Below are 22,312 nucleotides of genomic sequence, written 5' to 3'. Positions count from 1 at the left end.
CACACATTATATATATATATACATATATATATATATATATATATATATATATATATATATATATATATATATATATATATATATATGTATTAATGTTCATAACGCAACAGAAAAATAACATTGTTAAGGTAATGAAACTTACTATAGACAAAGGAATAGGGCAAACTTGGATATACATAATAAAACATCATTACTGAGTAAAGGAAACAACAATAATTACCTTCACTGTAACACACCAATTACTCCTTCAAAAACACCAGGATCAATGCTAACACTCTCGGTATGTTTTCCCTGCACACCAGAAGGACCAGCTTCCTCATTTACAAATCAGTCTTTCCCACCGATAACGCCAAAGGTGTCGAAATATCATAACAGTATAGTTATGATCGGCAACTGATTCAGGTACATTAGCCGAAGTGACGTCATGGCCTCGATGCTTCAAGCTACACTTGCCCTCGCTGTATACAAAGTAAATGCTCCTCTTTTCTGAGGCACTTACAACCTTCTCCGGGTGATCCAAGCATTCACTGTTAATTGCAGACGTGATTGTGCATTGTAAAATAACGCACCAACAACTATTCACCCGTAAAAGACGATAAAACGATGAGTGACGTCACTCGCTTATATTTGTTTACAACGCGCGCTGCACCAAACTGAAAAGCTGAATCCACGGACAGTCGGACACCAGGGGCGAGTAGGTGGCGACGTTTTCGGCAGCTCACCTGCATTCTCCACCCCGCAACCCCTTACCTACTTGGGCTGTGAGTTGGTGAACACTTTCTAAAATTTACTCAGCGTCGAACTAGATGGACAGGAAGAAATTGTACATCTCTGTTATGGAATATTTTCATTATTTTATATTATGAATTTGACGTTTTATACCCAAGTGAAGCCTCATTTCCAAACGGATCACCTGGCACAGTTATGACTGAGTTTGGACAAATGTATGTATGAATATATATATATATATATATATATATATATATATATATATTATATATATATATATATATATATATATATATATATATATATATATATATTATCAAGGATATCCCTCTCTCATGTAGACCCCTTAATGTAATTTTGGCCAAACCAAGTTATTATTATAACAGGAATAATTGTACTGTACATTGGCCCCTTCGTAATTAGCTTGCTTGTTTGCCAATTACTGCATTATTGCTCACTGTATATAATTAATGAGCCTGCCCATTGGTTACCATTTTGCATTCTGTTTTGTCTCCTTGCCTAATTGCTTAATCTCTGTAAATAAATCCCTTTTAATCGTAAAAGAAGTCTAATTTCAAATGGCGACCTTAATCATTTAAGCGTAAATCCAGGAAAAAAACTAAGGTAAGTTTTCAAATAACTTTTCTTTTGTTCATAACTTGGGCTCCCTTGGTTCTTTGGCAGTACCATTTCAAATTTTGCTTCAATTCTCTCCCCAACCGAGATCTCAGTTTATGACAATAATTATATATATATATATATATATATATATATATATATATATATATATATATATATATATATATATATATATATATATATGTGTGTGTGTGTGTGTGTGTGTGTGTGTGTGTGTGTGTGCAGAGACAAAGAGTGTGGATGCATCTATATTCTGTGAAATAATGCTTAAGACTACTTTTTAAAGACTATAATGGGCTTATAAGCTTTCTTTCCGATGAAAGACTTCATATCTTATTTCCCCCTTTCTCGTTTTACTAACGGATGAATTTTCGAATATGAGAACTGAAGTTCAAAGAACAAACAGCCATGTTGGAAGCTGAAGTTCTTTGACAGGACGCTATGGCGAAGTTTCTGAGTTGTTTCATAGCTTCCTGGTGCCATAATTTATATGACCTCTTTTTTTTCTGGGGACCAGTTGCTTCCTTAACTACTGGAAACCCATCCCTCATACTTTTATCTTTTCTTTCTTTCTTTCTTTCCTTCTTCCTTTCTTTCTTTTTTCTTTCTTTCTTTCTTCCTTCCTTTCTTTCTTTCAGGTATGTTCCTTACTGTGTAAAGGTGTGTAGATGCGTTTAGCAAATTAAATCCCTTACATGTTGATGATGGCAAGTCTCAAAAACCTGTCTTAGGAATGAACTCAAAAGAATATTATCGGTTCTGATGGTGTAAATAAATCTTGATGATTGCAGTTCTAATAAATAGTTATTTTTTAACTCCTTTACTTGCTTCGCGCATGTGAAGCCTTACAATTAACGACAAGTACCTTACTTGAACCATAATACGATAACCAAAATTTGTGATGGAGACACTTTGTCATGTTATTCATTAGAGCATTGCTTACAGAAACACCAAGTTGTGCATGTTTTTCTATCAGTGAAGATGGCATAATTCAATTTCTTTTGTTTTTCCAGTTTCATCTTGTTTCGAAGACTAACGAAACGTTTCATGCTACTAATGGAAACGTTGTCATTGGAAGTGGACCAACGTATACTCTTTATGTAGGATCACAGTACCATGGCCAACCAGGTAAGGGGCTTCTGCTTTCCATGAGAGAGAGAGAGAGAGAGAGAGAGAGAGAGAGAGAGAGAGAGAGAGATTGATTTTCAGCAAACCTTTTTTCTCCATTTTGTAAGCTGTATGAAACTTTTCATATGTTATAAGTTCATATATGCTGTATATGCGCTATATCTTTATATATGGCCACAAGGAGTCAAACAACGAGGTGCAGTACCTTTCCGCCTGAAGTCTGAGGGATTCCTACCGAATTGTGTACATCAAAACAAGGTTGTTACACGGAGAACACGGTATTTCGTACACACACACGCACGCAAATTTTGTATACACACACACACACACACACACACACACACACACATATATATATATATATATATATATATATATATATACACGTGTGTGCATTTGTAATAACCAAAATGACCTCCTAACTTCTCGATTTCTTCACACTGTTTGGATAAACCTGTCACAACAAAGCCTCCGATCCAAATGAAAGAAACAAAAGAAGTTCTGACGCCCGCGGCAGAATTCGAACCCTCAATGGTGAAAATTATATTAACTTGGTTCCTATAGTAACAGGGTAACCACGTGTGACAATATAAGCTTTAATGCAGGTGAAAGATGTAAATGAAAGCAATCCAAGTCCAAGTTTATATACCCTTGCTCCCATTCTGCACCAGATGTAGATTGCCTAAGATTGCCTTGAAGTAGAGGAGAAAGACAGTAAACTACGTTGGTTCATTATCCTCTTGGCTATAAACTTTTATTTCACGACCTAGTTCCTGTCCCAGTTGGGTGGGAGGTGTTCAGAGGTTCACACCAGACCTCTAATTCCCTTTGACACCTTGGGAAAAGAGCCCGTACTGGCAAAAGGCAGCTTAATGTAAATTAATACACTAACCATCTTCTAGTAACAAAACTTATACATATAGACAAATACACACATATATACACACAAACACACACATATATAGATATATATACACACATATACACACATATATATATGTATATATGCGTGTGTGCGTTTGTAAATAAATATATCTATATCTGATTTCTTTTTCAGGTAATGCCTTCAATTACAACAGAAATCAGAATTACAGCGCTGATCAGTTCTGGTGGGATTACAATGACACATTGAATCGAGGGGTAAGTAAAGACGAGGTTCATTTGTTTATTTGTAAAATTTCATTGTTGTAAGACAAAGGGCCTATCTTGTAATTAATTCAGCACTTATCCACAAAAGATTCAGTCTTCATTGTCTCATAGCCACTTAGATTACGAGGTGAATCCATTGTATGAATCATTATGTGTTCTCAATGATAACGGTTACAACGAATTAATAATCAACTGCACTTTAGCTCATGCAATGTATTTGTATGTAAGGTTCTCATTAATAAAGCAGTAAATCATATGCTATTTTAAGGATAATGCGGAAGCGCTATTGATAAAAAAATGAAATTATGAAGCGGAATCTGAAAGAAACTGAGCAAAGACCAGTCACATGACGGCTGACAGACTTTGATGACTGGCAAGAGGGGGGAATGCATTGTACCAGAAGAGTTGGCAAGATTACCTGTCACTGGCGTCTTTCAACTCATAAACGTTTAAAGTAGCTCAGGAAGGGATATGCCGGAATCTGTTGTTAAGATGATCGTGAGTTTTGCAATGCACTCGCTGCATGGAATGAAGAACTAAGTGGGTCTAAACATTTGGAAATAGACTGCAATATGGATCAGATATCAGCTTATATCTAGAATGAATTTAGGCCTAAAGTGTGTCCAGAAGCTGACAATATTTAGGGTAAAAGGCTGTGCCATAGTAATCTTGCTGACACTGATTTATAAAACATCACCTTTGATCAAAGTAGCGCATGTTTGGGAGCAATATGATTCCTGTTCGTTTTCCACTTATCTTAAACCTAAAACAGCTCATAGGGTGTCACCTTGGAAACAAGATTTTTTTCTATTCGCATTATTTAAGTTTTAAAAGTAGTTTGCCTTTATTTTTTAGAAGTACCGCAGTGTCGTGTCTAATCCAATAATTTTTTTCAGGAATTTAGACTGACATTAGCTGTAATTTACGAATCTGATTCACACAAGCCGTTTTTAGCTTTATATTAATTACGAGATATTTAGATATTTGGAGCTATGATATAAACAAAGTCTACACTGCAGGTACTAAGTATGGTGTACAAGGTAAAGCCACCGGAAGTACTGACACAAAAACAAATCTATATATATATATATATATATATATATATATATATATATATATATATATATATATATATATATATATATATAACTGTCATTTACTATAAAATATCAGAATCTCTATCACAAATCAAATCTATTTACAGATGAAGATGACTAGTGAAGAATTATTTTGGGGCACTCTCTCACAGGCAAAACAGAACTTATCATTTGTTGTGGTCGCTGCTCGTCCGTGGGAATTCGACAAAGGTAACAAGTGATATTTGTATATTTATATATCATTTGTAAAAAATAAACTGGTGTTGATAAAAAACAAGTAAAAATAGACAATCACGTGTTTATTCTTCTATAATTTCTAAAGAAAATATTAGATGAGATTTTTGGTGTTTATTTGGTCAGTTAATAGTGTCCTTATAAAGTAATATAAAGTCAAGAAGCAAAGTAACTCAAGTAGAAAAATAGCAAGAAAAAATGATAAGGGACTAAGTTCGTGATTGAATTGCTGTACACAAATAAAGATTGGTTCTTTTAATTTTGAAATGTCATTTAACTTTGTAGTGAAATAATCTCTACAAGTCACTGACTTCTTAAATTTCTCTACAAATCAGAGTTGTCCTGTCCCCCTGTGATAGGGTATTACGAATCCTGGTCGTGGGTTATGGACGTAGACTTTCCATTTGAACGAACAGAGGGAACTAATATAACCTACGAGTGTACTCGTCCGATGTACATGGAGGGTAATTTGTATACCCCGAAAGAGAACAAGACCTATAATGGGACAGCTACTTGTGTGAAAAACTCCACTGGTGTCCTCGACTGGAGCTACAGACCGAGATTTCCTTGTACAAGTGAGTTACCTTGTCTCTTCTTTTTCTTTTGCCTTCCGCATTTTAGTCATGTTTCTAAGTTCATTATGAATTACACATTCTTGGAAGTATTAACCTATACTTACAACTCTGGTCTTTCCTGCAATCATATTTTCTGTAAATACGTACATATTTTGTGGGGCGACAATTACGAAGGTAGCTCTGAGGAAAAAGTCAGTTTTTAAATTAACTTTTTCTTGTGTGATGTCAAGCCTGCTTCTTATATGGACTGTAATATTAAGATTATTAAATCAAGAAGAGGGCAATGGTCTCCTGTTTTAAAGGTCATTGGTACGAAAATAATTAATTAGGTGATTCATGATTTCACAATATCTAAACTCGAAGTGCCTTAGATGGTCAAGGAATTCTAAAAAACTATTCGTAAAACATTGCGAATCAGAATTGATGAAAACCGATTCCTAAGGATGGAGTTGAAGAGAGTAAAATTCGAACAGAAGAGACGAGTTTCTTATAAACGAGACGTTTGTCAGAAATACAGAGAAGGTATGTTTATGTGAATATGAGCACAATGTTTCAAGCAAACTCAAGAGAAAGCTGCTTAATACTACTTCCTTAATTACACCCTTTTGATTTATGAAATCTAATCTGGATAGAGAATAATAAAATGAGGATTTAGAGGAATGTCCAGGAGCTTCACAAAAGTAAATATTTTTGATGGAACGTCACTCATGACAGAACCTACGTGGAAAGAGGGCTGGGGCAGGGGGTGTCATCCCCAAAACACAGTTAATCGCCAGCTTTGAAAATGGGATTTAAGTAATGTAAGACAGCAAAACAAAATTTTTATCAGGGAGAAATGAATCATAAACAACCTTATTCCGCGTGAAATGGACGCAGATTCACCAGCTTGAGAGATTTAAAAGCAGAAACCTGCATGTGCCAATTGACTCGCTCAGGCAAGGAGACATTACCCGTCCTTCTGAACATCTCAGTAGTCATCTTTCATTATTCATTCATCTTTGTTCACTTTATTCATTTTAATGTGAAGCCCAGTGTACAGTGTGTTATTTACTTCTTTTACCTTCGACTGGCGACCAACATGCCTCCAGAGTTCAGCGCTGTTGCAATAAGTTAGTGAATTTTTGTAAATTTCAATAATGTTTACGTTCTGGTAATTCTTTCAATACGTGGTTCTGTTTTAGGATTCTCTTTGCCGAATGTAAATGGCTGTGTAATGTAGCCCCGTAACCCTTGCCTAATTCTTATCAGGGCTATATCTCCATTCTGTCCCAGCTGTAATTTCAAGGAGTCAAGTGAATTCATAGTTCATCTTTTTATTGTGATTATAATTTTTATATCATTCCCCTCGTGATTTCCTCCATGGAATTACTGTATAAATCATTCCGCATCTTACTTGTGCAGGTGATTTGTTAAGCCCTGTGGTATTTATAATTCATTCTTAGCTGACGGCCCTCGACTGCAGTGCCCCTCTTGTAGGGGTCAACAGTGTTCTGTTGATCTGAGGTGCATAGTGTGTAAGGATTTGGTCCTTGTGTCAGTGATATTTGTACTACCAGCAGCTTGCCTATAGCGCTATACTTCCACTTATGCGGTTGGCAAGTCGTGGGATTTGGTTTCTTCCCGTTGCTCCACAACAACAACTGTAAAGTCTTTTCCTGGTTACTGCTGGGAGAGACCTGCTAATCTAGTGTTCCGCTACTCCCACTCCTGAAGTATCTGCCTATGTTCCTCCTATTCAGCTCTCTCCTCCTTCAGTTGCCCCTGTGGTGCCTTCATCTTTGACTGGTTTTAACCACTCAAGAAAAAGGTTTCATCTATGCTCTAAGACGAGATCCTCAGTGCCGTTGAGTATTCATGATGAGCCGGTGGCTTGCCCAAAGGATATCCGTAGAGGGTGATTCATTGTTGAATGTTCACCACAGTTATGCATGTAAGCAAATGTTATGCTGAAGAAGAGAGATGCTGCCAAATAGAACCTTTCCAGGTTTGTTTCCTTGTGCCTCCAATTCCATGGGCTGCAGTCATCAACTTCAGAGTATCAGTCCCATCACCCTTGGCTGCTGATTCTGCTTCTTGACCAAAGTCGCCTGCCATCTAACACCGCGGATCCTCTACACCTCATCATCAATAGCCCCCATACAGCGGTCTTGTCCATTTTCATTGCACCAGTCATCCTTTCATTCTGAAGGCCAAAGCAAGTTCAGCCTCAAATTCTCAGGTGGGGATCCCAGCATAGATTACGCCACTCTCATAGGTGGCCTGTTATCAGAAGTTTTGAAAATCCTGGGGGTTCATTAGTACGGAGGCTTGGGTTTGCAGTGTCTTCACCATGGTTATCACCTGTTGTTCCTTGAACCTGATTCTACAACCCTACCCCCTTGCAATCTTGTATAATCACCTTTGATTCTTACCACTTCAATGCCAGGATTCTACTCTCAGCTCTTCTGTGTTCCCTAGTTTTCAGGGGGTTGGAGTTCGATTATAGATCTTAGCCAGCTAAACAACTTTCTTCTCTTGTCCATGCGGTCAGCCTAGAAATCTGTTGGCAAAGGGGACTTTTTTCCTCCGATGGACCTGAAGTATGACTCCTCCAATGTTCCAGTTCACTAACTTTCCGTGAAATATCTTCACTTTGCTCGGTGGGGTCATGTGTTCTAGTTCCAAACACTGCAACAGTTTGTGTACTGTTCCTCCAGTCTTCACTGTGGCTCTCGCACCAGTTGCTTGTCTGGATGCCTCGTCTGCATCTGCAGCTGGTTAGTCTTGGCTTCTACGGGGAAGAAGTTGAAGAGATTTGTGCACCCTCCTGTGAACATGCGTCGGCCCCTGACCCTGCAGGTCAACTTTGAGCTCACTCCTAAATTGCGTTCCAGGTTCTGTGATTAATTGATCGGTAATAACGAAGTTTTTACAATGAAACTCACTTTATGCAAACCCTTTAATCATAATTTTCAGTGCCCTTTTCCCTTCCCCTCACTTTGCAGATGAGAGATAATGCAAAAGAACGGGTAGTGTCACCTTGCTGCACGATGGAGTCGGCTGGCACATGCTCAGTGGATTTTTTTCTTTCAGACCTCTCAAGTTGGATCATTTGGGTTGGGTCCACTTAGCACAGACTAAAGCTGTTTATCATTAATGGGTTTATTTAAAGAAGGCGTTTTGATAATAAGATCTCTTGCTTTTTGTATTTTCCATTTATCATGATGGCCAGTTCCATTGTCCTTAATATCAGTATTTTTTTATCCAACAGTAACCTGTCCATTTCATCTGAATTACACCTTAAGCAAGTACTCTCATCAGTGCTTCAAATTCTACAATGAGTCAGTCGAATACGGAATTACTACTGCATCGTTGAAGTAAGTTTTCATCCCTTGTTTGCAGGTTGTCATTCCTGGCAAATAAACATGGGTCAAGAACCCTGTCGATATAGGCCTACGGTATGATATTTAGTTCGATGGTCCTGGCTTCAACAGACGGCTGGGCTACAGTTTACTTACATTTATGCTATGTCCACGTCTATAGATGGAACCTAAAGCTAGGCAATGATAATTATATGAGTGAACGATTCACACTTTCTGTTTTTCTGATCAACCTTCCTATAAGCACTCACGCCCACAAACAAAAATGACATTGCTTCGCTTTGTAAGAAGGGACTTTCATTTTCTTATCAAATGTTCTCTTTATTTGTCAGATGCAACAAAGACGAAGCGTGGCTGGCGAGAATCTGGTATGGAGAAGACATGAGCGCCGTTGTGGAAGGAAAATCTTATTACACGGCGTATATAAAGTAAGTCCAAATTAGATTTTAATCAGTAACTAATAACTTCATTGGGATAAATGTCAGTAAATCAGTAAAATTCAATGGTTTAGTAAAAACATTTATGACGTTAGACTATAAACAACCTATCTGGTGAAAAATACTCTGGCAGTACACACCCATACACAAGCGCGCGCGCACACACACACACATACATACATACATACGTATATATATATATATATATATATATATATATATATATATATGCATATATATATATACATACAAAATCTAAGCTACAAATGTCGTTTAATATCAAATTCACTTCAACTTCGGCTGAATAAAAATTCAAGGGGAAATTTAATTTTATGTAATAAGCCATCCGTCACCAGGAGTACTCGAATCACCGAAAGCTTTGGGAACAGCGACTACTCAGAGACGCTACGATTCGGCTATCAAGAGAGGTATAAGATAATACCGACTCTGTCGTACATATGTCTGTCGAATTCAGATTTTCAGTTTTCTGTAAAAGAAAACTAGTGAGATAAATTTGTCTGTCCGTCCGCACTTTTTCTGTCCACCCTCAGATCTTAAAAACTGCTGAGGCTAGAGGGCTGCAAATTGGTATGTTGATCATCCACTCTCCAATCATTAGACACCAAATTTCAGCCCCATAACCTCACTAGTTTTTAATGCATTAATTCACTACTTTACTTATAAAGCTCAATAATAATAATAATAATAATAATAATAATAATAATAATAATAATAATAATAATAATAATAATAATAATAATAATAATAATAATAATTCAGTACTTTACCTTATAGACCTCAGTTACCTTAAGAAGATGTGATAGAGATATTTTCACCATTCATAAGATACAAATAATTTTGTACACTCCCTTGTGTATGGTCCCATCTGTATGCTCCCTTATGTATGCTCCCTTGTTTATGCTCCTGTCTGTATGCTCCCTTCTGTGTGCTCCTGTCTGTAAGCTCCTTTCTATATGCTCCCTTCTGTATTTTCCTTTCTGTATGCTCCCTTCTGCATACTTTCGTCTGTATGCTCCCTGCTATATGCTCCCTTCTTTAGGCTCCCTCCTGTATACTCCTTTCTGTATGCTCCCTTCTGTATTTTCCTTTCCATATACTCCTTTCTGTGCTTCTGTATGCTCCTTTCTATGGACTCCCTTCTGTATGCTCCCTTCTTTAGGATCCCTTCTGTACACTCCATTCTTTGTGCTCCTTTCTATATGCTCTCTTCTGTATGCTCCTTTCTATATGCTATCTTCTGTAGGCTCCCTTCTGTATGCTCCATTCTATATGCTCCCTGCATGCTCCCTTCTGTAGCTCCCTTCTATCTGCTCCTTTCTATAGGCTCCCTTCTGTATACTTACTTCTGGATGCTCCTTTCTACATGCTCCTTTCTGTATGCTCCCTTCTTTAGGATTCCTTCTGTATAATCTGTTCTGTGTGCTCCTTTCTATAAGCTCTCTTCTGTATGCTCCTTTCTATATGCTATCTTCTGTAGGCTCCCTTCTGTATGCTCCAGTCTATATGCTCCCTTCTGTATACTCTCTTCCGCATGCTCCCTTCCCTATATGCTCCCTTCTACAGTATATGCTCCGTTCTATAGGCTCCCTTCTGTATACATACTTCTGTATGCTCCTTTCTATATGCTCCCTTCTGTGCTTCTGTATGCCCCTTTCTATAGGCTCCCTTCTGTGTAGTCCTTTCTGTATGCTCCCTTCTACAGTATATGCTCCCTTTTGTATGCTGCATTCTATATGCTCCCTTCTATAGGCTCCCTTCTGTATACTCTCTTCCGCATGCTCCCTTCTATATGCTCCCTTCTGTATGCGCTGTTCTATAGGCTCCCTTCTGTATACTTACTTCTGTATGCTCCCTTCTGTGCTGTGTATGCCCTTTCTATAGGCTCCCTTCTGTATATTTCTTTCTATATGCTCCCTTCTATAGGGTCCTTTCTGTATACTCCCTTTTGTATGCTCCCTTCTATATGCTCCTTTCTGTAGGCTCCCTCCTGTATACTTACTTCTGTATGCTCCCTTCTATAGGCTCCCTTCCGCATACTCCCTTCTGTATGCTTCCTTCTATATGTTCCCTCCCATAGGCTCCCTTCTTTATACTCCGTTCTGTATGCTCCTTTCTATATACTCCCTTCTGTATGCTCCCTGCTGTATGCTCCCTCCTATATGCTTCCTTATATAGGTTTCCTTTGTATACTCCCTTCTATATGCTCCCTCCTTGAGGCTCCCTTCCGCAAACTCCCTTCTGTATGCTCCTTTCTATGTGCTCCCTTCTGTATGCTCCCTTCCATGCGCTCCCTTCTATAGGTTCCCTTCTATATACTCCCTTCTGTATGCTCCTTTCCATATGTTCCCTTTTGTGCCTCTGTATGCACCCTTCTATATGCTCCCTTCTGTATGCTCCCTTCTGTATGCTCCTTTCTATATGCTCCCTTCTGTGCTTCCGTATGCTCCCTTCTATATGCTCCCTTCTGTATGCTCCCTTCTGTATGCTTCCTGCTGTATGCTGCCTTCTATATGCTCCCTTCTGAATGCTGCTTCCTATATGCTCTCTTCTATATGCTCCTATATGCTCCCTTTTGTGCTTCTGTAGAAATTCGTCCGTCCTAGGAATGAAGAATGAATTTGAAGAAGTTGAAGAGTGTACAGAACCTTTATCAATGTTCAAACTGGGAAATATTAATAATCATAAGAAAACCGAGGCTAATCATAAATGACGAAACCCAACCACAAGCTCATCTCTCTCTCTCTCTCTCTCTCTCTCTCTCTCTCTCTCTCTCTCTCTCTCTCTCTCTCTCTCTCTCTGTATGCTTCCAGTACAAAATGCTGTGCAAATATCTGGGAAATATTAATAATCATAATAATAAAAGTATGAGACTAAACATAAATGACAACCCAACCCCATACTCTCTCTCTCTCTCTCTCTCTCTCTCTCTCTCTCTCTCTCTCTCTCTCTCTCTCTCTCTCTCTCTCTCTGTATGCTTCCAGTATAAAATACTGTGCAAATATTTGGGCAGGGAGTTTCTTTAAATCGAGAAGTTTTATATTTTATCATGGCAATTACTGATATTTTATCTGTTCAGTCAACTGATTCCAAATGACAATGTTGTCTTTATATTAAAAAAGGGACAAATATTTTCTTGTTATGAAAATCAGATAATGTGTTTTGAACTGAATTTCGTATAAATACTCAGATCTGACGTTTAACAAGGGTTGTATCTGTATTTGCCTAAAACGAAAAACATTTCCATCTTTCCCTTACACATACTTGAAATTCAGAATGAGTATCATCTTCATAACGTTTGCAAAAACGTGTAGGAAGCAAATGCAGTGTTTGAATAGGTTTGCAATAATTGGCTTATTTCCTCATAATTGCAGAGACAGAGGAAATGCATGGCATACTAGATTATACCACCATGATAATTATAGGAGTAACCAATTATCAATAGAATCATATTAGAAAATGGCTGATAAGTTTAACAATTAAATTCAGGTATATCATGTCAATCATGTATTCAGTCATTTATTGCTGAATGGACAAATACATTTCAGATAACATCTATTATCTCTAGTTCATAAAACGGTATCAGAATACGCAAAAATAAAAATTTAAATTTTATCATTAGATTATCCTACTGATTAGGGCGACCACGTGGCCACTTCCAATCCTTTTTCCAGAAAGGGAATTCGATGTATTTTTGCTCAAAATAGAGGAACTAATGCTATTTATTGATAGGAAGAATGCATTTTAATATATGGGTGAGTAAGGGTCTCAGATTTTTGTTATAATTCTATTTTTCTCATAAATTAAAGAATCAAATCAACTGGAATATCCATTTCATTAGAATAACATTCCCTTACGTGTATATATATTAACTTACTATATTCTTAATAAGAGGTTTAAATTCTCAAATAAAGGTCAGTTTCACCCACACTAAAGATTTCTTCGTCCAACTTAGCTCCACGCAGATGCAGGACTGCCAACAAAAAAGTAGGCATTCATGTGTTGTCACCGAGAAGTATGAAACGATTCTGTTGGCACATAAAATTATAAAAGATTAATCATTATTTATTATTTTCGCTTCTTAAATTATAAAAAAAGTGGTATATTTTCGTGGATTATCTTTGTCTCAAACTTGGGATGTTGGCAATTCTGACAGCACCGGGTCCAAGGAATGTCAACAATACCAACAAAAAAGTAAGAATTTTGTCTCATGGAGATCATTATCAGGAGAAATATAAAAACAAACGTTTATTACTTAACGACTTATCAGGGTACAATTTAAAAGTATAAGAAACAAACGTTTAAACATTTATTATTTTTAGTTGTTATGTTAAATATTTAAAGGATGGTACAAAAGGAACGGCAGATTCCTTCTTTGAGGTACACTGATGAATCGGATCGAGTAGGTTGGCAATTCCAACTGCACCGTCTCCAAGGAGGGAAAACAACTCGGTTCTTTTAACGTTCTACGTTGAACGAATGTTTTTACTTGAAGCAGAGAATGATAATATATTATATTCTAAATATATCCTAGTTCGTTGAGATATGTAATTGAATGAGCGAATGAATGCATAAATAAATATATTTCAGTGAAAGTATTTAAATGAGTCTATTTCAGTAACAGATACAGCAGGCAGGACACACCGATATTCACGAGGTTTATAACCCAAAGGATGGATGATGGCTGATGAGAAGAGAAGATGGTGGATGCAATAGAAGATGGGGGGCGGGGGGAAGGTGACTGGAAAGAAGTAATGGGAAGATGAGGGATGGGGTAGAAGGTGAGAGGTGCAATAGAAGATGGGGAAGGTGACTGGAAGATGGGGGACGGAAGAAGGGTGATGGGAAGATGGTGAATGGGGTAGAAGATGGGGATGCAATAGAAGATGAGGAAGGTGATTGGAAGGTGGGAATGCAAGATGGGTCATGGAATAGAAGATGGGGGATGCAATAGAAGATGGGGAATATATACAATAGAAGACGGGGGATATAATAGAAGCTGGGAGATGCAAAAGAAGACGGGAATACAATAGAAGATATGGGATACAATAGAGGACGGCGAGTGCAATAGAAGATGGGGATGCAATAGAAGATGGAGGATGCAATAGAAGATGGAGGATGCGACAGAAGACAGGGGATGCGATATAAGATGGGATGCAATAGAAGATGAGGGATGCAATAGATGAAGGAGGATGCAACAGAAGACGGGGTGTGAAAAAGAAAATGGGAGATGCAATAGAAGATGGGGATGATATAGAAGATGGTGGGTGTGATCAAAAGACTGGGGATACAATAAAAGATGGGGATGCAATAGAAGATGAGGGATGTAATAGATGAAGGAGGATGCAATAGAAGACGGGATGTGAAAAAGAAAATGGGAGATGCAATAGAAGATGGGGATGCTATAGAAGATGGTGGATGTGATCAAAAGACTGGGGATACAATAAAAGATGGGGATGCAATAGAAGATGGGGTGCAATGGAAGATGGGGAATGCAATAGATGATGGGGATGCAATAGCAGACAGGGATGCAATAGAAGACAGAAATGCAAGAGATTATGGGGATGCAGTAGAAGAAGGGGGATGCAGTAGAAGATGGGGGACGCAATTGAAGATGGGGATGCAGTAGAAGATGGGGGATGTGACAGAAGATGGGGATGCAATATAAGATGGTTGATGCAATAGAACACGGGCATGCAATAGGAGACTGGGAATGCTGTGGATGATAGGGGATATAATAGAAGACTGGGGGTGCAACTGAAGATGAGGGATGCAATAGAAAACTGTGGGATGCAACAGAAGATGGGAATGCAATAGAAGTTGGAGATGAAATAGAATACGGGGGATGCAGTAGAGGATGGTGGATTAAATAGAAGACAGGGGGTGCAATAGAAGATGGGGGATGCAATAGAAGATGGGAAATGCAACAAAAGACGGGGGATGCAATAAAAGTTGGGAGATGCAATAAAAGAAGGGGTGCAATAGAAAACGGGGGTTGCAATAGATGTTGTCGGTCTAGGGCTATGCATGCTCATTATTATTATTATCTATATTTTATATACATTATTATTATTATTAGTCTGATGATACAGAGAGAGAGAGAGAGAGAGAGAGAGAGAGAGAGAGAGAGAGAGAGAGAGAGAGAGAGAGAGAGAGAGACGGGGTTGTGGAGATTTTGCAGTTCAGTTTTTGAATGAGAATAAAAAAGTATTCATTGTGGCGAAACAATGTAGAACAAGAATAGGCCTATAATGAGTCTATTCATGATCAAGAATAGGCCTATTATGCATCACATATGTCATTCATTTTTAAAATGAGAACAAAATAAGACAATTTGTCACACGTACACACTTGCGCGCTCACGTACACGCCCGTACATAGGTACTTACGTACACACACATACACACACACACACACAGAAGACGGACGGACACAAGCCTTTAAATTGAGACTCGGAGGCTAACTCTCTCTCTCTCTCTCTCTCTCTCTCTCTCTCTCTCTCTCTCTCTCTCTCTCTCTCTTTCATTCTTACCCTCATCCTCTCTCTCTCTCGGCATTTTCTGCCTTCGATATCCCTTTATCGGAACCATTTTTATTATCACAGACATTAAAATAACCTTTACATATATATATATATATATATATATATATATATATATATATATATATATATATATATATATATATATATATATATATATATAATATATATATATATGAATAATTTTTATCACATCACCTTGATTCATATACAAGCATTAAGCTACAAACGTCCTTTAATATCCAATTCGCTCTACCTCGGAAATAATGTATTTTCATATATGTTACTCGAAGGGGAATTTTTTAGTTGATAATAAGTTCGTCGTCTCGTATGCTCGAACCACGGAAGACAAGAACTCAGGACTACCCTTCGCGTAACATATTATTTCCGAGGTAGAGCGAATTGGATATTAAAGGACGTTTGTAGCTTAATGCTTGTATATGAATCACGGTGATGTGATAAAAATTCATTCATAATATGGCTGCGTGCGACAAACGCACTAGATGGTTAGCATGGCAGAGGTGGGTTGACATCGATTCTAAATACAAATACCTGAGTTCGACGGGGATTTGTAAGTGGGAGACGGTATCTTCTTATACCTCACTTGTTGGCCGTGTGGTTAAAATCGCGTCACTGTAGTCCTGAGTTCTTGTCTTCCGTGGTTCGAGCCCGCGAGACGACGAACTTATTACCAACTAAAAAATTTCCCTTCGGATAACATATATGGAAATATATTATTTCCGAGGTAGAGCGGGTTGATATTAAAGGACGTTTGTAGCTTAATGCTTGTTTATATATATATATATATATATATATATATATATATATATATATATATATATATATATATGTGTGTGTGTGTGTGTGTGTGTGTGTGTAAAGGTAAATACAACTATTTCATTCAAGTGTTTCGTAAATAAAACAAAGTTTAATGCATTTAGCAAATTGTTAACTCCATTTACTGAACGCTTAGGTATGTTTTTTAGTTTTTTGTGAGAGAAAACTATTGAGATGGCTTTGTCTGTCTTTCCGCACTTTTTCTGTCCGCCCTCAGATCTTAAAAACTACTGAGGCTAGAGGGCTGGAAATTGGTATATTGATCATCCACCCTACAATCATCAAATATATCAAATTGCAGACCTCTAGCCTCAGTAGTTTTTATTTTATTTAAGGTTAAAGTTGGCCATGATCGTGCGTCTGGGACCGGACCGTGGCTGAAAGTTTCATGGGCCGCGGGTGAGAGTTTCATGGGCCGTGGCTGAGAGTTTCGGCTCATTTTTTACTTGGTACTTGTACTTAAAGTCGATGCTAACCCACCTCCACCATGATAACCGATTGGTACATTAGAAACACGTAGCTATTTGTCAATATAAAAATTGTTTTTACATTCAAACGTATAACAACTCAAAAATCAAGATTCTTTTTCTTATTTGTCTCCCGCCTCTTATTTGAGAAATTACATACTGTCCCGTTCGCAACTCTTCTTTCGTTTGTGTACATATCTATGTTTTTGTTGGCAAGGTATCGCAAGAATGGAAAAAACAGAATATGTTAAAATCTGGAAAGTACAATCATGAGGCAGCATTCTCAAGACGCTTTAGAAAAGGATTTGTTTCCATGAAATCCCTTCCTTGATGGAGCGCATTTGCTGCAAGTATTTTTTTTTCTTCTATCTTGTTAAGGTGATGTATCTGACCTGACATTTTTCTTTGCAGCATGGGTGGTACATTTTCTCCAACGCCACCAGTGGACAGTCCTTTCTCCTGCGAAGCGAACCATAATTGCACCGTAAGTGCTAGTGCTTTCTTTTTTACTCTCTTCTCTCTCTCTCTCTCTCTCTCTCTCTCTCTCTCTCTCTCTCTCTCTCTCTCTCTGTTTGCTTATGACATTGCCTTTTATGCTACTACGAAGACCGACCTGTGATGATCAGACACAACCTAATTATTAATTAAGTCTTTGCATAGCATGCATACACAGTTTATCGCAATGCGCATCCGTAACAATAAATGCTTATCGCAATGTCCAATAAATGTTCCCATAGAATTTAACAAGTCATAATGAAAATGCTATCACTTTCTAAAAATTCTGATGTCGTGTAAAATCACTGTATTGTTTTTTATGTTTAATATGCGTCACTGTCTTATAAAAGTTCCCTCATGAGCAAACCTAGGGGGCATTAAAAATGTCAATCGTCGCCCGTCTCAAGTCACGCAACACGCTTAAATGGGAGATTCAAAATGTGGAATCTTTTAAGTTGCGTTTCACGCTGTTTTATCAATTCTTTATTACCTGTTGGATGCGACATCAGTACTTCTTCATTTATGAATGAAGTTTATTTATTATTTACTGATGGGCATTCTAAAGGGCTCCACATTTGTTGGTGTAGGAAATTTGCTCAAATGATTAAGCACTGCAGTAACCTTGGAAGAGAGTATATCAGTCATTTTCCTTGAATAACTTTTCAAAATGTCATACTTAAACATTAAAAACTTCACTAAAGGCAGGGACATGTGAAATGCTGAAAATTTTCATTGACTTCTACTCCTCAATTCACATGTTATATCAACTTTAATGGCAATTCCCTTTCACCCAACACCAAAGAACCAACTTCAGGCGGTTTTGTAGAACAAGAGTATTAGGATTAGTCAGTATTTCTTCACCTTGCCTCTATACTTATACTTCATCTAAGGTCGATCAGTGTAGAGTATTCTTGGCGGATCCTATTTATCTGAATCTATTTTGAGTTGTTGCATGTAAGCCGGTGCTTTCAACCTCATTTATTTGCTGTCTTATGGTGCTGTCAACTTGATAGTCCCTTGTCATGCGAAACTTTTAACTTGATTTATTCTTTGTCAACTGGTACTTTTGTTTGGGTTCATTCTTTGTTAACTGGTATTCATATATAAATTTGAATCTTGTTACCTGGTAATTTTAAGTTAATTTATCTCTGGGCAACTGTTGAATTTAAATAGATTCATTTCTTGTCAACATGTGCTTTTCACTAGATTTATTTATTGTTTGACTGAATTTTTAACAAGATTTATTGCTTGTTTGCCTGAGATTTTAGTTAGATTTATTTCTTGTTTACATGAGTTTTTAACAAGATTTATTGCTTGTTAACCAGAGTTTTATACTAGATTTATTTCTTGTCAACTGGCACTCGTAAATGGATTTATTTAAGTCAACCAATGCATTCAATTAAATCTATTTCTTGCTGAATTAATTTCTTGTTTTAACTGGAATTATTCCTTGTCAACTTGTGCTTTGATTAGATGTATTGCTTGTCAACCGGTGCTTTTAACTTCACGTACTTCTCGACAACTAGTGCTTTTAGCATGACTCATTTGTTTAAGTGTTGTTTTAGATTTCCTTTAATACTAGTCAACCAGTGCTCTTAACTTGATTTATTTATAGTCCGCTGATTTAGTTTTTGCCTACAGGTGCTTTTAACTTGATTTGTATCCTGTAAAGTAGCGCTTTAATACATTTTCATTTCTTGGGAACTATTGCTTTAGATTTGATGTATTTCGTGTCAAATGATGCAATTGATTACATTCTGCCAGCTTGTTCTAATTCTCACCGATTAGTGCTTTTAACTGAATTCATTTATGGTGAAATGACTCACTGAATTTGAAGCGGTTCTCTTAGCTGTTGCTTTAATGCGATTCATTCTTCGTGGACTGATTTTAACTTGATTCGCTTCTTGCATGCTGGTTTTAAACAGATTCAAACTAATCTTAACTTGATTTATTTCATGCCAACTGGTGCTTGTAACGCGTTTTATATATTGTTCATTTGTGCTCTTTAACTTGAGTCATTTCTTGGAAGATGGCTTTGATTCATTTATTTCTTGTAACTGGCGCTTTCAACATAATTTTTATTCTTGTTAGCTGAAATGTATTTCGTCTTGGCTAATTCTTTTAACTTTTTTTTTTTGGGTTGGCTGGCGTTTTAAAAAAGATTTATGTCCTCTCAGCTGGTGCTTTCAGCTCTATACATTTCTTGTCAGCTGGCACTTTTAAACATATGTTTCTTGATATTTAGCGATTTTAGCAAGATTTATTTATTGCTAAATGGTTCTTTGAACTTAATTCGGTTGTTTTCTCGTAAGTTTAATTTGATCTCGTCTGCTTCTTCTGACTCGATTAACTTCTTGTAGTCGGGTGATTTAACTTGGTGTATTTTGTCATCTGCACTTCTAATCTTGGTTTGTCTTTGGCGACTGGATCTTTTGCTAACATGGGGTTTCGTCTGCTTTGGTTTAATTCTGATACATTTTCTTTTTGTTAACAGGTAAGTTCTCAAAACCAGTGCCTAACCTTCAGGAAAGAATCATCGACATCAATAATAAAAAGTGTTCAAAACTGCCGTGATAACCAGACCTACTTTGCTTGTTCTTTTCCAGGTAAATAATTGCTTATTTTCTATTATTTAATAGGCCATATATATATACATACATATACATATGCATATATATACATATATATACATATATATATATATATATATATATATATATATATATATATATATATATATATATATATATATATTTTACCATAGACGAAAAATAAGAGACGTTAGGTCCTGGCTGGTTTCGAATTTATTTCCAAGCCATTGACGATGGCTTGGAAATATGTCGAAACCAGTCAGGGCCTACACCCTGTCTCTTATTTTTCATCTGTGGTAATGCGTGAGAAACGAATGACGTGTTAAAGTGATTATAATCATATATATATATATATATATATATATATATATATATATATATATATATATATATATATTTTATATTGAATACGTGCAGTGATACAGTTATGCACACATATCCTATGTATGCAGCTGCATAGTGTTAACATACCTTTGATTGCTCTGAAGATATAGTATATACATATTCATATATACTTACGTGCAGTTGCGTGCAGCACATTTACGTACACATACATATGTGCATGAATATCACATCACCATAGATTTTGGACATACAGGTATGTTTGTATATATATATATATATATATATGCATATGTATATATTATGTATATATGTGTATATATATATTTATATCTATATCTATCTATCTATCTATGTATATATTAATAGATAGATAGATAGATAGATAGATGTACATACATACATACATACTTGTACGTCCAAAATGCTACGGTGATGTGATATTCATGCACATATGTATGTGCACATAAATGTGCTGCACGTAAGTATATATGAATATGTATATGCTATACAGTATATATATACACACATATATATGAATATGTATATATACTGTACAGTATATATACACACATATATAATTGTATTAAACTCTTTGGCCAATGCTACTGACACACACTTCCTTGTCTAAATTCGTTTTGCACACCGCTCTTTGTTTATCAGATCTCAGCTTTCACATTCTTAAGCGTGCTCTGTCCTTATAACTCTTATTCAACTGTATCACCCATTCTTTTGGAACCTTTTTGTTATTCAGACATACCCTACTCACCATGGACAGCCATCAATGGAACTTTATGTATGTACTGTACTGCAAGTTCTTCCTAGTAATCTTATCACATCTGGGCACAATCCTGTTATCCAACATTTTAACTATCCTGTTTGCATCCTAAACGGTCATTTCCTTCAGCTCGCAACTTTATAATAACTCCTTTCATGCTTGTGCCAGTCAGGCCTGTGTCCCATTGCATGACTACATGATCTTTAGGCAGCACTTCTCTGCTTGCCGCTTTTACTTCAATGACTCTTTTCTTTTTTCTTTCTTTCTTTCTTTCTATTCATTTATTTTCTCTTTCTTTCTTTCTTTTTTCTCTTTTTGCTTATGCGTCCCGAGTGCGACTTTTACTTAGTATTTACTTACCCAATTTTATTTCTAAGTTTTCAATGGTTCTTACATTTACCTATCTGGTTTTGCCCTCGATCACCATATTAACCATCCTGCCTACCTCTGTACGATCCTCTATCAAGGCCTTTGACAGCACGCCAACCAGCCTCCCATTTTCCTTCATTACAGCGCTAATTTCATTATCCTACCACGTGATTCACTCGCTATTGCTTTTTGCATTTCCATAGCAGCACAAGTTCCTCGTTGGACGGGTCGATATCGTACTCGGCTAGCACTCTGCTAGGCCCACGTTCGACTCTCCAGCCGGCCAATGAAGAATTAGAGGAATTTATTTCTGGTGACAGAAATTCATTTCTCGGTATAATGTGGTTCGGATTCCACAATAAGCTGTAGGTCCCGTTGCTAGGTAACCAGTTGGTTCTTAGCCACGTAAAATAAGTCTAATCCTTCGGGCCAGCCCTCTCTAGGAGAGCTGTAATCAGCTCAGTGGTCTGGTTAAATTAAAATATACTTAACATAGCAGCACAACAATCACTTCCCATACGTTACTT

General features: G+C 37.0%; 1 protein-coding gene across 2 annotated transcripts in view; it reads left to right on the top strand.

Annotated features, from left to right (window-relative positions):
* Positions 1–22,312, top strand: part of LOC136838405 (uncharacterized) — a 208,005-nt gene that overhangs the window by 140,053 nt on the left and 45,640 nt on the right. For both annotated transcript variants that reach the window (XM_067103412.1, XM_067103321.1), the window contains exons 8-15: positions 2,382–2,496; positions 3,554–3,636; positions 4,850–4,952; positions 5,312–5,551; positions 8,802–8,907; positions 9,243–9,338; positions 17,622–17,694; positions 20,200–20,311. In XM_067103412.1, the coding sequence (XP_066959513.1) occupies positions 2,382–2,496; positions 3,554–3,636; positions 4,850–4,952; positions 5,312–5,551; positions 8,802–8,907; positions 9,243–9,338; positions 17,622–17,694; positions 20,200–20,311 (928 nt within the window). The remainder of the gene's footprint in view (positions 1–2,381; positions 2,497–3,553; positions 3,637–4,849; positions 4,953–5,311; positions 5,552–8,801; positions 8,908–9,242; positions 9,339–17,621; positions 17,695–20,199; positions 20,312–22,312) is intronic.

Source organism: Macrobrachium rosenbergii, chromosome 1 (genome assembly GCF_040412425.1).
Source record: "Macrobrachium rosenbergii isolate ZJJX-2024 chromosome 1, ASM4041242v1, whole genome shotgun sequence".
In the NCBI taxonomy this organism is placed as follows: Eukaryota; Metazoa; Arthropoda; class Malacostraca; order Decapoda; family Palaemonidae; genus Macrobrachium; species Macrobrachium rosenbergii.
This window is presented reverse-complemented; position numbering and strand designations above follow the sequence as displayed.